At 32.3% G+C, this 16,186-nt stretch overlaps 1 protein-coding gene across 1 annotated transcript in view; it reads right to left on the bottom strand.

The window, feature by feature from the left end:
• ST8SIA4 (ST8 alpha-N-acetyl-neuraminide alpha-2,8-sialyltransferase 4) overlaps window positions 1–16,186 on the bottom strand; it is a 96,062-nt gene that overhangs the window by 35,716 nt on the left and 44,160 nt on the right. Inside the window, exon 4 of the mRNA XM_066381904.1 lies at window positions 15,764–16,057. Coding sequence (XP_066238001.1) covers window positions 15,764–16,057 — 294 coding nt within the window. The remainder of the gene's footprint in view (window positions 1–15,763; window positions 16,058–16,186) is intronic.

Consider the following 16,186-nt stretch of genomic DNA (forward strand, 5'->3'; position numbering starts at 1 on the left):
GTCAGAGTGTGCCTCCTTACTGTCACAGTCAGAGTCTCGCAGGAGGGAGACAGCCAAGGACGTAGTTCCTGTTCACACTAAGTTAAATGAGAAGACCAGAATAAGGGAAATGTCAACCCACTGCATATCAGGTAGAGAAAGAAGAGAGATTCATAAACCTATCTAAACAGAATTTGTTCTGTAACCTTGTATTAGTTCTAAACTCATTTCTTTAGTTATAGAAATGCTTCCTTTTATCACCTTCTATACCTTTCTAGAATAAATATTAGCATTGAAAAGTCATTGTTTGGATCCTGAATCTTTTTGTAAGTAGGGACTCTGATTAATATTATTTTCTTTCTTTTTAATCAAGCAATAAAGTTTTGGAGTTATTATATTTAGTTCTTCCAAAAGAGGACTGCCATGCAGTTTACAGCTGATATGAGTTGTGAGTAAGGTCTACAGTAAATTCTTGGTTTATACGCTTTGCTGCCATTTACTCCTGCTTGGAAACTCTTCTGTCCATCTTTATTCAATGACCCTGCTCACATATCCCACCACAAGGATCCCAAGCTTTTGCTTAATCCTGTGGGTTATCATTCTCAAATGACCTTGTCCTTTCTTTAGGTAAATATCTAGACTATGAAAGTAGGGATTCCATCACTTGCAGAAGCTCATGCTTTTGTTATCTTTTTACAACTTCAGACCTAGCCCAAATGCTGGCACAAAATACACTCTGTAAATGTTGTTGAAGGAATGATTGTGATATTTTACAACTGTGGAATTACATGATTTAAAAGTATTTTGCTGTTTCAATATAAACTTTTTAAATGAAAAATTCTGTATTTTATATGTTATGCAGTCTGCTAGAAACACCATGCTTTGTGCACTACTAAAATATTTGTATGAACATATTCTATGTTAATTATTTCCTATAAAATAATCAGCTTACTGATTTGAAAATAACAACAATTCTGTTGCAGGCATCTGTTCTAGGAAAAAAAAGAAAAGAAAATGAAAATATTTGCCAGCTGCATAAACTACAAAATGTGCTTAGCAGCCCTGATTCTTCCTGGTAGTGACTTTTTTGAATAGAAACCTGCTGATGGATTATTTGACTCTAACACATATGGAGTCTACAAAGTCTCAAATTCTTTATTTTTTAAATAATGTCTATTTAGAAGCAAAACAAAGATAGAAATTTTTAAAAAGTGCTCAGATCCCACCCAGTTTCTTTAATTATGATTATTTTAAAATAGGTACTGTCAAACGTTTATAATGACTACAATTTTCTCAAGCAATTCTGAGAAACCAATAATACAATGTAAGATCAGTGTGTCAATATTGTGAAAAATTTATATATGGCTATAAAATAATTTCTGCAAGAAGTTTACAGAATTCTACTGAGAAGAGTACAAAGCAAATCTGTAACTTTAGCTGCAAATAATAATTTTACTTTAAGTAAGATCCAATGGAGCCAAAGGAAAAGAAAAAAAGAAGTTGGTTCTTGTTAGACTAAATTATCAAAAATATTAATAATGTTATATAGAATTTTTTGCAAGATTACATACGAATATCCAGATGTTGCACAATTGTTTTAGCTATTTAATTCCATCTAAGATTGTAACTGGTGTAAGTATCGCTGGATTATCTGAACTAAGTTGCTAGGTGCTATCATTATTTAATTTTGGCATAGTTCTCCTAAATTGTTATAAAGACAAAGGAAACTCAGTCCATATAATTCATTCAATAAAATCTATACAAGCTAAATACCTATGATTTCCCAATTACTGTATTAAACTATCACTGTTTATTTTTTTACAGAAGGAAAAATGAATTCTTTCACTGATTTGACCATCTCCAAAGACACATCAAAGGGCAATATTTTCTTCAAGAATGTGCTTTAGGCCCTGGCCGGTTGGCTTAGTAGTAGAGCGTTGGCTTGGTGTGCAGGAGTCTCAGGTTTGATTCCCGGCCAGGGCACACAGGAGAAGCGCCCATCTGCTTCTCCGCCCCTCCCCCTCTCCTTCCTCTCTGTATCTCTCTTTCCCTCCTGCAGCAAGGCTCCACTGGAGCAAAGTTGGCCCCCGGGCGCTGAGGATGGCTCTATGGCCTCTGCCTCAGGCACTAGAATGGCTCTGGTTCCAACAAAGTGAAGCCCCAGATGGACAGAGCATCGCCCCCTGGTGGGCATGCCTGGTGGATCCCGGTGGGCGCATGTAGAAGTCTGTCTGACTGCCTCCCTATTTCCAACTTTGAAAAAATAAAAAAAAATTAAAAAAATTAAAAAAAAAAAGAATGTGCTTTAAATGAATTACAGAATGGGACAGGCACTATGGACCACACTTTTATTTAAAAAAAAAAAAAATTGGTGTTGACTGTAAAAATGTATCCTGCCTAAAACAAAACCAGTTTATTCTTGGTAAGGGCCTAATAATAAGACAGTAACTGCCGCCACAGTCGCTTCCTGCAACAAACTCCATTTGACCACCAACATGGTATTGGGTGATGTTTTCGAGAGGAAAAGTGGAACAGGGTAGACTTGAATGTGACTAAGTTCTTAAAATGCTAACATTCGACTATTTTCTCCAGGAAAATTTAATCAAGGAATATAACTAAAAATAACATTGCTGAGGTACGAGACCTTGTGTTTAAACTCACGTAAAGATAAGAAAGCAGCATTTACCCAGTACTGAGCAGGGACTTGTCATCCAGTTTTTTCGTACTGACCTTGACCGTGGTGCCTAAGTTTATGATCCAGATTGGTAACAATGCTAGGGTAAGAAGCAACATGAGCACAGAAATCAGCAGCACTGCTGTTCCCACATCTTGTCCACTTATTTCTCAATCCTTGAATTCAATTCATTAGGTCCTTATAGATACTTTTCTTTAATTCCCCAAATGTATTTGTTGTTAAATAAGAGTTAGCTATTCAGTTATGTATGCCTTCCTGTTTAAATTATTTTCTCTGTCTCCTGCATATTTAAAGTTTAGGTGGTCATTTTTCATTGAAACTAAAATCTGTTCAAATGACATTGAAGGTCTTTTGAAGGAAAAGGAAGCTTTCGTGGCACATACAAAAATTCTACCACATAGCAGAACCTTAGTTTATCAACAAGTAGTAACAATAACAATAGTGTATTAGAAGGCTAAAGTTTTTAAGATATGATAAAAACTATCATTTCCTAAAAACTGAAAAAAATACTTTGGGGTTTTACTTTCACTAAGGCACCTGAAGTGACAGCCCCACAATAATACCATTTGGAGAAAATGATTGTGACAATGAACACTGTTCTGAAGAAAAAAAATTAAGAATTTGCAACTTAAATATCATAATGTAACTTCATTGGTTCTCAAACTACTGAACAATATTTCCCACACACATTAAAAAAAATATTGTGCTTAAATATACTCTTCAGAAAACCATATTGAACCACAAATGCCCTCACTTGAAAGAAGAGCACACTTATCAATACATAAAAAAGAACATCATTCTGTATTTAAGTGGGGAACAGAGAACAGCACGGCTTATTGGGATGCCCATTGATGAAGGCAAGCTGGCCGAGGTATTAGACTCAGATAGCTGCAATGGTCCCCACCACCAGTGAATACTGTTTTTTACTAATACTTTTCTTCTTTTGTCTTTGTAAATATTCTTCTAAACTTATTTCATTTGTAAATGTGAAAATATAAATATGACTCCAACTGGAACCTATAAGAAACAGAGCTTCGAACCTGCCCATGGCTAATGTGCTTTTCCATTCTTGTTTTTAAAATAAACACAGATCCAAAATAAATTGTTAAAGGGACTTTTAAAATACTTAATAGTCAAAGTCTTTATTCTTGTACAATATGTTTATTTACCCTGATATTCAAATGATTTAGGGATAAGGATGTCAAAAGAGAGAAAAAGGAAGGAAGATGGCTTTTCTCTTTGAACTCTAGGCAATAGGAACCATGGTGTGCTGGTATACAGGAATATGCCAAAGTCTCTATCAATGACGTGTTTCCTACATGAAAAAGCTGTGGGAAAGCTATAACCTTTCGCCTTATTTTCTTCTAATATATTGCCTTGAGTTGGCATTTCAAATATGTAAAGTTGTACTTTAGAAGTTGTATCCAGAGGCTATGATGATCTTATCAACAATATTAAAAGCCAGAGTTTTCTGAGTGACTATAATTAATCATATAAAAACACCTAATCTAATTATTGTCTTTACTCTAAATTAAAACTAAATTTTCTAAGGCGATAAGAAACTGTAAATTTTTAAAGATTTTTGGGAATCTTGACTCAATAACCTTCCTCAGAAAATTCAATACCTAGTCATACTCACTTCTTAAGACTCAATATTATATATTTGCCTTTTATTTTAAATTATATAAGTAATTATTTTAATGTTTATAAGAAATCTCTGAATACAATAATTGCCCAGTCACTTGGACTTAAATTAGAACAGTTTTATGCAGATTAATTCAATCCCTATTTTGCTTATTGATCAGTGTTCCTCTTTTTGTCTGAAAGGTCAGAGAAACAAGGGTATTTCTAAGGTTATTTATGTACTTTCTATCACCACTCATTACAAGATTGGGTCTTGAAAGCAGAAAGGCAATAAAACAACCAAAAGCATGTAAAGAATAAAACATATTAAATAAATGCATAAATTTTGCCTATAGTTCTTAAATTTAGCACTATAAACTGTTATTCTGAATACTAAATTTCAGTATTATAACTTTAAAAAATGATAAAAATCAATTTCTTTCCCCAGCTAAAGTATTGAAAATAACAATTTTTCTTCTCAAAAGCACCATAATAAATTATTTTTAAAATACTAATAAATTTCTTTCTCTCTTCTCTCTCTCTTTATATATTGAATATATTTACACACATATGTATAACATAATATACATACATGTGTGTGTCTATTTTGAAAGATAATACTCAAGATAATATTCAAGAGAGAACACAAAGTTATTAAATTATAAAACTATGGCAACTTTCTCATATGGCCAACGTGAATTTGCAAATGTGCAGTCTGGATATTTCCAGGTGTCACATTTCATTATTATGATTCATTTATTTTTTAATCAGAAGGTAATCGCTTATATTTTCATTCTATTCAATAACAACACCTAGAGCAGGTAAAATTTACTAACCATTAATTTCTTGATTTTGTGTCTACTGGGCACAAGTTGGTTCTTAATATATCTCAGTTGATTAATTAATAAATTGCTAGGAAGACAAGCTATCCAGGGTTTATCCTATTATTTGAGATTCAAACATTCCTTTTTGGCCTGATTTCCCTATGTTTCAACATAAGCTAGACCTGGTAGCAAGACTGATGAAAAAAGTTTTTTTTCCAACCTACTTACTACTCTACTTCTTTGATTGCTCTAAAAAAGTAACCCTAAACCAAAATTCAACACAACTTTGCCCTTTTCATGACTCCAATTTCCACCCCTGTGCACTTGTGCCTCAGCATAACAAGTACATGATTTTCATGCCTCTGAAGGAAAAAGATAAATAAATCAATCTTTGCTTTCTTAAAGCTTATGATATAAACAAAGAACAACATGAATAATGATTACATATTCTAATGAATGTTCTGTTACAGACATACATCCCTTGTAAAGAAAATGCAGAGAAAAGACACCCAGATCTATTTCAGAGAAAAGGACAAGAGTGAGAAATTGTGCCCAACTGGAACTTACCTTTTAACTAAGACTTGAAGAAGTCAAAAATATCCAAGTGGAGAAGAGAGAAAAATGCACACCAGTGAGAAAAACCAGGAAAGTGTGCAGTGAAAACTCCCCACTCTTCAAAAGACATTCTACATACTTTGCTGATCCTGTTAGTGTCAATGAGAGAAAACCAAGAATGGAAAGTACGTTGGCAACAGGCATCCTAGCAGCTCTGTTTCCCACAGGTTCCTGTGTGAGGCATACACCTGTGAAAAGCTTCTCAGGTATAAAATATTTATATTTTTACATTCCAGGATGAAATATGAATGATGAGAGTTGTTAGAAATAATACTGTGACCCAATAGTGAGAAAATTAAGATATCAGGAAATGAGGCAATCCCAGAAAGGTGGATATCAGAGTCCCAGTAAAATACCATAAAAATATTATTAAAATGCCATAAGGCTTAAAATACCTATAATGCAGTGTCTAACTCTCAAAAATATTAAAGAATACATGTTTTATAAAGAAATACTACAGCTGTGTTGTCCATTGGTCAAAATAGAAACCATATGGAAATGCTTTTGGCATAAGATTAAATTTAGAGCTAGTAAGACATTTTCAGAAAGCATTTAGAGTGAATGAATCCATTTCCAGAGTTGTTTTTTTCTTTATTGCTTTTACTTGTTTGACTTTGAGTAGATTTAATGTTATAAAAACAATTCATTTGAACAATGATGAACTTAAATTTCCTGAAGTCTGGTAGCATTCTATTTCAACCTACACTTTTACTGGGGCTCAATAAGGAGCCTGGTCTGATTCAAATTCTTGTGCAAACACATGTCATTCACATAAATTTAGCCTGCAGGGGATAACCCTAAATTTATATATCCTTTCGTTTGTTCATTGACTTAAAATTACCAAATTTTCATATCTGAAAGAGGGGTGCAGTAACTAAAGTCTAAGAAACAGTGTTTTCATATTAATCTTAAAACTAGAAAATTAGTTGATGCTGGCAGATACAATCTGTTTATTTATATGAGTCACAAAATCACACATTAGCACGTAATGCATGCTACTTTAGTAGATATATTGGACCAATGAAATATCTTACAACAGACTGATAATTACATAGATAAGAGGTGAACTAAGACAGTCACTTGATTTGATATCTGTAAGGCTTATTTCTGCCTACATTTAAACCAACAAGCTAGAAATTATGATCTTGATCATTAAATTGTGAATACTCTAAGTGTAATGGTAGCATGCCACAGAAAAAATCTATGGTCAAGCAAAACCCTGGGACATTTGGAGTGTATATTAAGTGATAGTCCATCATTCAACATAATTTTATTTAATGATAAAAATGAAGGAATAAGTATACTATTTATAAAATATGTAGGTTATTAGGAATAAAAAGAATTAACTTAAAGGTTATCTAAAAATTAATTAAAAGTTATTAGTCACAATAATAGTATAAAATACTTATCCTCCTAACACAAGACGATATTATTGGAAATAAATTCAAAATAGTATATCAAATAACAACAAAATAAAGTATGAGACTTTTGTTATATATTCATTATGAAAAAATCAACTTTTGAAAATCTCAAGTGGTAAGTGTAATAAGAATCAACAATAAATCACAATTATAAGATAAGTTAATGTATCATTGATACTATGTCTGACCTACAAAAGGTCTAGCAAATAAATTGTTTTACATATACATTTATACACACTGTTAGTATAAGATATTATATATTTTATAATTATATATGGGTACATTCTATTATATAATCTTTAAGATGTATAAAATATTAATAGTATATTAAATATTATATATTATTTGTGCATATATATAGCATATATGTATACTACTTTTATTTTTCTATATGCAACATACTACTCCAAAAATAATTTTCCATAGTTTACATTTATTAACAGAGCTATAAGTTTTTAGAAAATTAATAATTGTGGCAATCCAAACAAAGAATAAATTTAATAGACTAAATGGCACCATTAAAAACATATACACCTATATCCTTTTTTTTTGTGACAGAGACAGAGAGAGACAAATAGGGACAGATAGGCAGAAAGGGAGAGAGATGAGAAACATCAATTCTTCATTGCGGCACCTTAGTTGTTCATTGATTGCATTCTCATATGTGCTTTGACCAGAGTGGGGGGCTACAGCAGAGCGAGTAACCCCTTGCTCAAGCTCAGCGACCTTGGGTTCAAGCCAGCAACACTGCACTCAAGCTGGTGACTTCAGGGTTTCAAGCCTGAGTTCTCTGCATCCCAGTCTGACATGCTATCTACTGCGCCACTGTTGGGACAGACACTTATATCTTCTATACCTATTTATACACATATATATACACATATGTACCTATACATATTTGGGTGTGTATGTGTGCATGTGTATGTGTCTGTCTGTGTGTATTTTACTATAAACATGAAATATTTAGGTAAGGGTAGGTTAGTTAAATTTTGGTGTGGAAGAATATGAAGAATATTTAAATTCCAAGAGGAAGAACATTAAAGCAGAAGTATTTTAGTAAGCTACCTCCATGATCATGATGATCAAAAGTTGAATGAACCTCTTTTAGGTTATAGAGAAGACATTCTTGAGGATGTTTATGAAAAACAAATATAAATGATTATTGCAGTTGTTTGAATATTCATGTTAGTAAAAACAAAGTACAGAACCAATAAAACTTGAAGCCCAAAGAACTCCAAATGATTATGTCAATACCTACATTTTGAAGGATATATAAATCTGCGACTCAAGACTGAAAATTATCTTGTCTACACTCTAAATAAAAGAGGGTTTTTTCTGACCTTCTTTGGAAGTCAAACTCCTAAATAATTATTAAAAATTCTATAAGTAAGTATTTTCAGTTTGGATCAATGTAAAAACTTGTTTTAAAGGGAATAAAAACATTGTCTTACACTCTGCAATATGTATCTATAAACTCAAATTTAAGAAGCACTGCTGTGGGTCCTGAGGGTATATCAAACATTTCAAATAAAAATTTTTAAGTTCAAGTAAATTAAAATTAAAGCAGTCATGTGGTCAATTTATCAGAACTTTGTACATTTTTTGTAGTCATTAAATTACCCTTCAAGTAAAAAAAACATCTGGAATGTTTGTCAAACATAAGGAGAGAACAAAAATAAAGTCACAAGTGGAACTCATATCAAAATTTTAAAAGTCTATATGACCTGAATTTATCTTTCCTTTAAAACATCATTTTGTTGAAGATGTTATTATAAAATTGTTGAATAATTTTATTCTTATTTTTAATTTTTTATTTATTGATTGATTTTAGAAAGAGAAGAAGGTAAAGAGAGAGAGAAGAAAACATTGATTTGTTTTCTATTTATTTATGCATTCATTGGTTGATTCTTATCTGTGCTCTGAAGGAGAACATACCGCACAAGCTTGACATATCAGGAGGATGCTCTAACCAACTGGCCTACCTGTCTAAGGCAGATAACTTTAGAATTTGTAAAAGTGACATCACAGAACATATTTACTTCTAGCAATCGCAATAATCACCAGTGAATTTTCAATTTGATGTTTATTTCAATTAATACAAAGTATAATCTTAATTTAATAAGAGTGCAACAACTATTGTAGGAAAGTGGATGTTAAATAAATTAACAATTAGAATATGATGACAAAATGGGACAAATAGATTATTTTGTTAAAATAAAATTAAAGTAATAAAACTAATGGATCATGTATTATAAAATAATTTACTTTATTTTTGGTTTAAATATTTTTTAATCTTATTTTTATTAATTTTAATGCAGTGACATTGATATATCAGGGTACATATGTTCCGAGAAAACATCTCCAAATTATTTTGACCTTTGATTATGCTGCATACCCCTCGCTCAAAGTCAAATCGTTCTCCGTCACCTTCTATCTGGTTTTCTTTGTGCCCCTACCCTCCCCCCACTCCCTCCCTCGTGGTTTAAATATTTTAATGATAGTTCATAATAATAGCTAGACACAAAGGATTCTAACATGAATGTTTGAATATTTTTCAATAGTGATTATAAAAAATTCTAAAGTTCAAATTAATTAAGTTTTAAGAATAAATATCTGAATAGATATGAGAACAGTAATAAAAAATGAAAGAATGGAGATAAGAACAATAAGAGCAAAGTGCAAACTTAAAAACATGCACAAGAATACATATATGATTCTAGTCTAGAACTCAGAATTTATTTGGTTATATAAATGTAATTTTTTAAATATGCACATTTATCTATCTCCTGGGAGAATACTTAAAAAATTATCTTTGATTGTTGGTAGTTAAACTGAGAATCTACTTTTTTTGTTTTTTAAGTGAGAAACAGGGGGGCAGAGACAGACTCCCTCACAGGCCCCTATCAGGATCCACCCAGCAAACCCCGTGTGGTGTGATGCTCTGCCTATTTAGGGCCATTGCTCTGCTGCTTGGTAACTGAGCTATTTTAGCCCCTGAGGGAAGGCCATTTAGCTATTCTCAGCGCCTAGGGCCAACTTGCTCCAACTGAGGCATGACTGCAGAGATAGAAGAAGAAGAAGGAGAAGGAGAGGGAAGGGGTGGAGAAGCAGATGGTTGCTTCTCCTGTGTGCCCTGACCTGAAAATGAACCAGAGACTTCCATTCGCCAAGCTGATGTTCTAGCACTGAGCAAACAGGCCAGGGCCTGAGGATCTACTTTTTAAATTGTTTTTTATTTGTTTGTTTGGTTGGTTGTTACCACGTTAAAAGATAAGAAATTAAGTATAATCATCCTACTGTAAAAAGGATTGCTGTACACAGCTATTATAAATCAAATTGTATTAATTATAAAAATTAGATTTTTTTTGCCTAACACTGAATATTTTATAAAAATATTTTTAAATGTCCTATATAATAATTTTAAATTGTATACTAAGTTACATATTTGGGTTAAATAGTTCCTTCGGGTGGTTTTAGGTTGTGTTTTGGTAATATTTTTTTAAATGTATAAAAAAAAATCCTTGATTTTTGATAATTGTAGTAATATTTTTAAAGTTTCAATAAGTAATTTTATAGTTTCAAAATCCCTTCAATCTAATGTCTTATGAAAATTGTTTTATTTTTCACAAGAAATATTATAATATAAAAATAAAAATATGTGGGCATGTAAGGCTTTGGAAGAATACCAGTGAAAAAATTGCAATCTCAAACCACATGAGTATATTTAGATTTGTAATCATATCTTTTATTTGACCCTATTAAATTAGCCTTTCAGTATTTTGTAAAATTGTTTTAAAATTAGAATATAGCTATATTTTTCCTCTTGTTTTAGTTAATATAGCTTGGGAAGAATGACCATACATTTAAAAAGCCCCACAAATAAATGTGTATTTAAAATTAGCAAGTTATCATAATTTTCAGAGAGAAAATGTTTAAATCATGAAGCTTGACAAAATGAAAACTATCTAAATAGTTCTCTTTGTTCAAGAAACTTTCCTTTCCAGATCATTTCAACTTTCTGCTTATAACTGCAGTACTTGAAAAGGTCTCCACATTTTAACAATGTGATTATGTGCACCCTAAATGCATGATCTTAACTTGCATGAGAGACAACAAATTCCAGTGATCAACAGAGGATATGAGTTGTATTAACCACAGGGTTTCAGAGAGATGTATAACATATGCGTAAGGAACAAGTTTTGGGAACTTTGCTCTTGTTTTGTTTTCATGTGAATCTTGCTTCATTACTTCCTTATTTTCTTTCAACATTTTAGTAGCTGCATAGAATACAAACATTATGTCAAAATGTTGCATTATATGCATTAATGTGTTAATTTCATTAATTCTATAAGTGAAATGACCTTTCACATACACCATGTGTACAGATTTCCAAAGTATTTGAAATTACTTTTTGTATCCTGGACCACAGTTTAGAACTAACTCACTTGAAATTTCAGGAGAATACGTAGATAGATATACAACCAGGAAAATAGCAAGATAAGTTGTTTCTGAAGAATTCAAGATAAGTCTAGTCAAAACCATCTAAAGCACAGTAAACAGGAACAACAAAAAAATGTACCAGTAATATCACCAATGGTCAGAAGTTTGATCTTATCACTCTTTGGAATAAAATGTTTAGGAATTAGTGAAGTAGTTTATATTGATAATGATTATGGAAGAAAAGTAGACAAAACATAAAATGAAAGTATTAATGAACTAATTATTAAGAGTTGTATACTTTCTATGTTTATATCTGTAAAAGGCCCATATAAATTCATTGTTGTTAATAACATAATTTTATCCGGATTCTGATTACTTGAAAATGCCCTATTTGAACCATGCCTCTTATTTTGTGTTTTGCTGTTAGTGATAAAGTGAGAGATATAAACCAGAATATAAGGAACAAAAACACTAATTCTAAGGATTATATGAAAAAGCAGAAGACCCATATAGTCAATATAATATTGATAGATTAAAAATCTCAATGGACTAACATTACCTGACTTTAAGAATTACTATGAAGCTATAGTATTCAGAAGTATTGGTTGTCATTGAACAAATAGACAAATAGATCATTAGAACAGATAAAGAGCTCAGAAACAGGTCCATATAAATATAGTCAAATACTGTTTAATAGAGAATAAAGGAAGTGCAACGAAGAAGAGGTAGTCTTTTCAACAAATGGTCAAATGATGTTGAAACTACTAGGCGTCCACCTATAAAAAACAAACAAACAAAAAACCTACGCACAGATTTTACACGCTACATAAAAAAACTAACTCAAAATAGAACACAAATATAAATTTAATATGCAAAATTATAAAACTCTTAAAATATAATACAGATAACTTTGGGTTTGGTGATGACTTTTTAGATATAACACTAAGGGATGATCCATGAAAGAAATAATTGATAATCTGGACTTCACTAAAAATAATAATTCATCTTTTATAAAAGTCAAGACAATGAGAAGACAAGTCACAGGCTGGAAAAAGGTATTTGCAAAAGATATATCTGGTAGAAAAAAAAACAGTTATCTAAAATATGCAAAACTCTTAAAACTTTAACAATAAGAAAACTAATAACCTGATTAAAAATGTGTCAAGACTATTAAATTTTAAAAAATGAGCCAAACACCTTAAAAAAAATCTCACTAAAGATACAGATGGCCAATAAGAACATTAAATGACGCTCCACATCATGTCATCAGAGAAAGGCAAACTAAAATAAGTACAAAATATCACTACATACCTATTAGAATGGCCAGAATCTAGAATACTGGAAACACAAAACACTGGTGAGAATGTGGGGCTACAGGAATTCCCTTTCATTATTGGTGGGGATATAAAATGGTACACCCACTTTGGAAGACAGATTGGAAATTTCTTACAAAACTAAAATATACTTTTATCATAAGATCAAGCCATTGTACTCCTTGGCATTTATCCAAATGAGTTGAAAACTATGTATACCTCAAAACATGCACAGAGATGTTTATAGAAGCTTATACATAATTGCCAAAACCTGGAATGAACAGATGAATGAATTAAATAGAATATTATTCAACACTAAAAAGAAATGAGCTATCAACTTATGAAAAGACATGGAGGAATCTTTAAAGCATATTGTTTGTAAAAGAAGCCAAAATAAAAGGGTTACATACTGTATAATTCCAATTATATAACATTATAGGAAAGGCTAAACTATGGAGACAGTCAAAAAAGATCAGTGCTTGCCATGTATTAATGGGGAAGGAGGGATGAATAGGCTGAGCAGGGAGGAATTTTACAGTCGTTGAACTACTTTGTATGATACTGTAATGATGACTACATGTCATATACATCTGTCAAAGCCCAAGCCTACAGAACGTGCAAACTAGGAGTGAACTGTAGTGTAAACTGTAGACTTTGGGCGATAATAATGCATCAATGTAAACTCATCAATTATAACAAATGTATGATTCTGTGGAAGGTGTTGATAATGGGGGCATGCTATGCATGAGTTATGGGCACAGGATATATCAAAAATCTCTGTACATTTGTCTAGATTTTTCTGGAAACATAAAACTGCCCCCCAAAATAATCTATTAAAAAGTACTAATTCAGAGTAATGAATATGCCAATTAGTTTCCTATATTCAAGGAGTATTTCAAAACATTTGTTTTTGACTCTTAATAAGCTATCAATGGAGTGTATGTATTTGTATGCTCGTGTCAAAGCTTGTGACTGTGTAAGACTAACTGGAGTAGTATCTTTGGTTTTCTCTGAATTAAAAGATACTCAACACTTGACATCTCAAAAAGTAGAATGTATTCTTAGCACAATGCATTATAAAGTTACTCTGTGTTGAGAACACATTATTTTAAAAAAAAGAAAACATTTTTTCAAATTTTAATTAACAAGAATCTTTGTAACTTAAAAAAATAGTTATCCTCCAAGTGCACATATTTTATCTCATTTTGTTGAAACTATGTTGAAATTGTGCACAAAATAACACAATCCAAGAGACTGTCTCCAGACGTAACAAGGAAATGGTAAGCCTTTGAGGAGAGTATCTCAATAACAAAACACTGCCCAGTCTCAATTACAGTATGTTAAGCAAACTATTTTTAACTCTGGGCTTTGGAAACCATATTTTAGGGCTTCTAGCCACTATATTCACTTGGTCCCTTCCCTTCCCTTCCTTTCCCTTCCCTTCCCTTCCCTTCCCTTCCCTTCCCTTCCCTTCCCTTCCCTTCCCATCCCTTCCCTTCCCTTCCCTTCCCTTCCCTTCCCTTCCCTTCCCTTCCCTTCCCTTCTTCCCTTCCCTTCCCTTCCCTTCCCTTCCCTTCCCTTCCCTTCCCTTCCCTTCCCTTCCCTTCCCTTCCCTTCCCTTCCTTTCCCTTTCCTTCCTTTCCTCTTCAACTGATTTGCCCTACAGTTTTATCATTTTATGAGAAAATTAGTCAAAAAGCCTAATTTTTCTTCATTCCTCTAGCACCTTTCCTTGGCAAGGCAGAGTCTGCAATTAAAGATTTACTCTCCTAAGTTCACACAGCTAACTGTGTTTAATGCAGGATAAAATTGATTCTCTTCCCAACCTGATCACAAGATATTTTTCCAACTTCGTATTACAATGCTCCACAATTGACTCCATTATTCCACAAGTTTACTGTGTGCTTAATAATTTCCTGCCTCAGTTTGCTTTACTGATATAATAGCTTTTCTTTGTTTGGTTGTCTCTTTTTCTCTCCCAACAACTGTTATTCTATTGTTAATATCAGTTCAAATATTAGACTTGTAAGTCTTCTTTGTTAAACTGAGGGACAAATTCTACGCTATTGACACCCTACCTGCTTACCATTTGTTTATGACTCAGCTAGCAGTGCCTGCCTCTTTCCACCAGAAAGTCTATGCATCCCTTTTAAAGCAATAAATGATCAGATCTTTTTTGTTTTTGTATCTACAGCATCTGACACTCAGTAGATATTCAATAGATATATAATTATTTTTTATTTTTGTATTATGTATTTTATACACACACACAACTAACTGACTTTGGTCTTTTTGTCATTTGCCACTTTTAAAGATGTCTATTTTTTTAGGTTTTTCTTCTGTGTTTGAGTTAATAGAAGGGAAACGTTGATAAAAATAGCGTATGTAACTTCTGGGGGGAAGCTTTAAAAATATTACCTCACTAGCCTTCTTTATCTCCAGTAGGCCTCTTAACAGATGAGTCTTAATTGCTCCTTAAATACATTTAACATTTATACTTCCACAATATTGCCCACTAGCCATTTAGCACTTCTGTTGTTTTCTTACCCCAAATTCACCAACTTTACTGTGAATTCCTATTACTCTTTAGGATAGAAAAATATAAAAATAATTTGTTCATTAGCAGACATAGATAAGTGCCAAGTTCAAAGATTTGCTATTCAAGAAAAGGAATGAGCTAAAATATTATAACACATAAACAAAATTCAAGTTGGTGAAAAGAGTAGCCATTATGAAATAATGGAAACATACAACCGTTGAGAGATTTTATCGAGGCTCCTTCCTGTCTAGAGAAAATATTTAGTTATGTGTTCCATTGTGCAAAGGACAGACTGGTCTTTTCCAGACACTTACCCTCTGACAGCATGAATAAGTCTCAGTGATGGATAGGCAGTTTGCACTTTCAGTTTATTCTTAAGGATTAATGCATTAACCCACTCCACGTGCTTCTCTCCTCCTTTGACCATGAAAGCAGGGATCCAAAGGACACTGTCATTCAGCATGGAAAGTCTATGCACAAATTTTTCTCTGTCACTCTCATTCCGAAAGCCTCCAAATGCTCTTTGTACAACTGATGGATTCATAGTAATAAAATCTGATTTAGTTCCCACATCTGCAGCAAACTCCACCACAGGAGCTAGATTACACCTGAAGAGGAAAAAAATTAATGGACAAATGAAAAATAAATATGAAGCATTCACTCTTAAAATAGTGTGCATAAAAAAATAAGAAAGGAGCATAGTTATTTTAACTACAGTGAGAAAAAATAATCTAGTA

The sequence above is a fragment of the Saccopteryx leptura genome, chromosome 4 (genome assembly GCF_036850995.1).
Source record: "Saccopteryx leptura isolate mSacLep1 chromosome 4, mSacLep1_pri_phased_curated, whole genome shotgun sequence".
Lineage (NCBI taxonomy): Eukaryota > Metazoa > Chordata > Mammalia > Chiroptera > Emballonuridae > Saccopteryx > Saccopteryx leptura.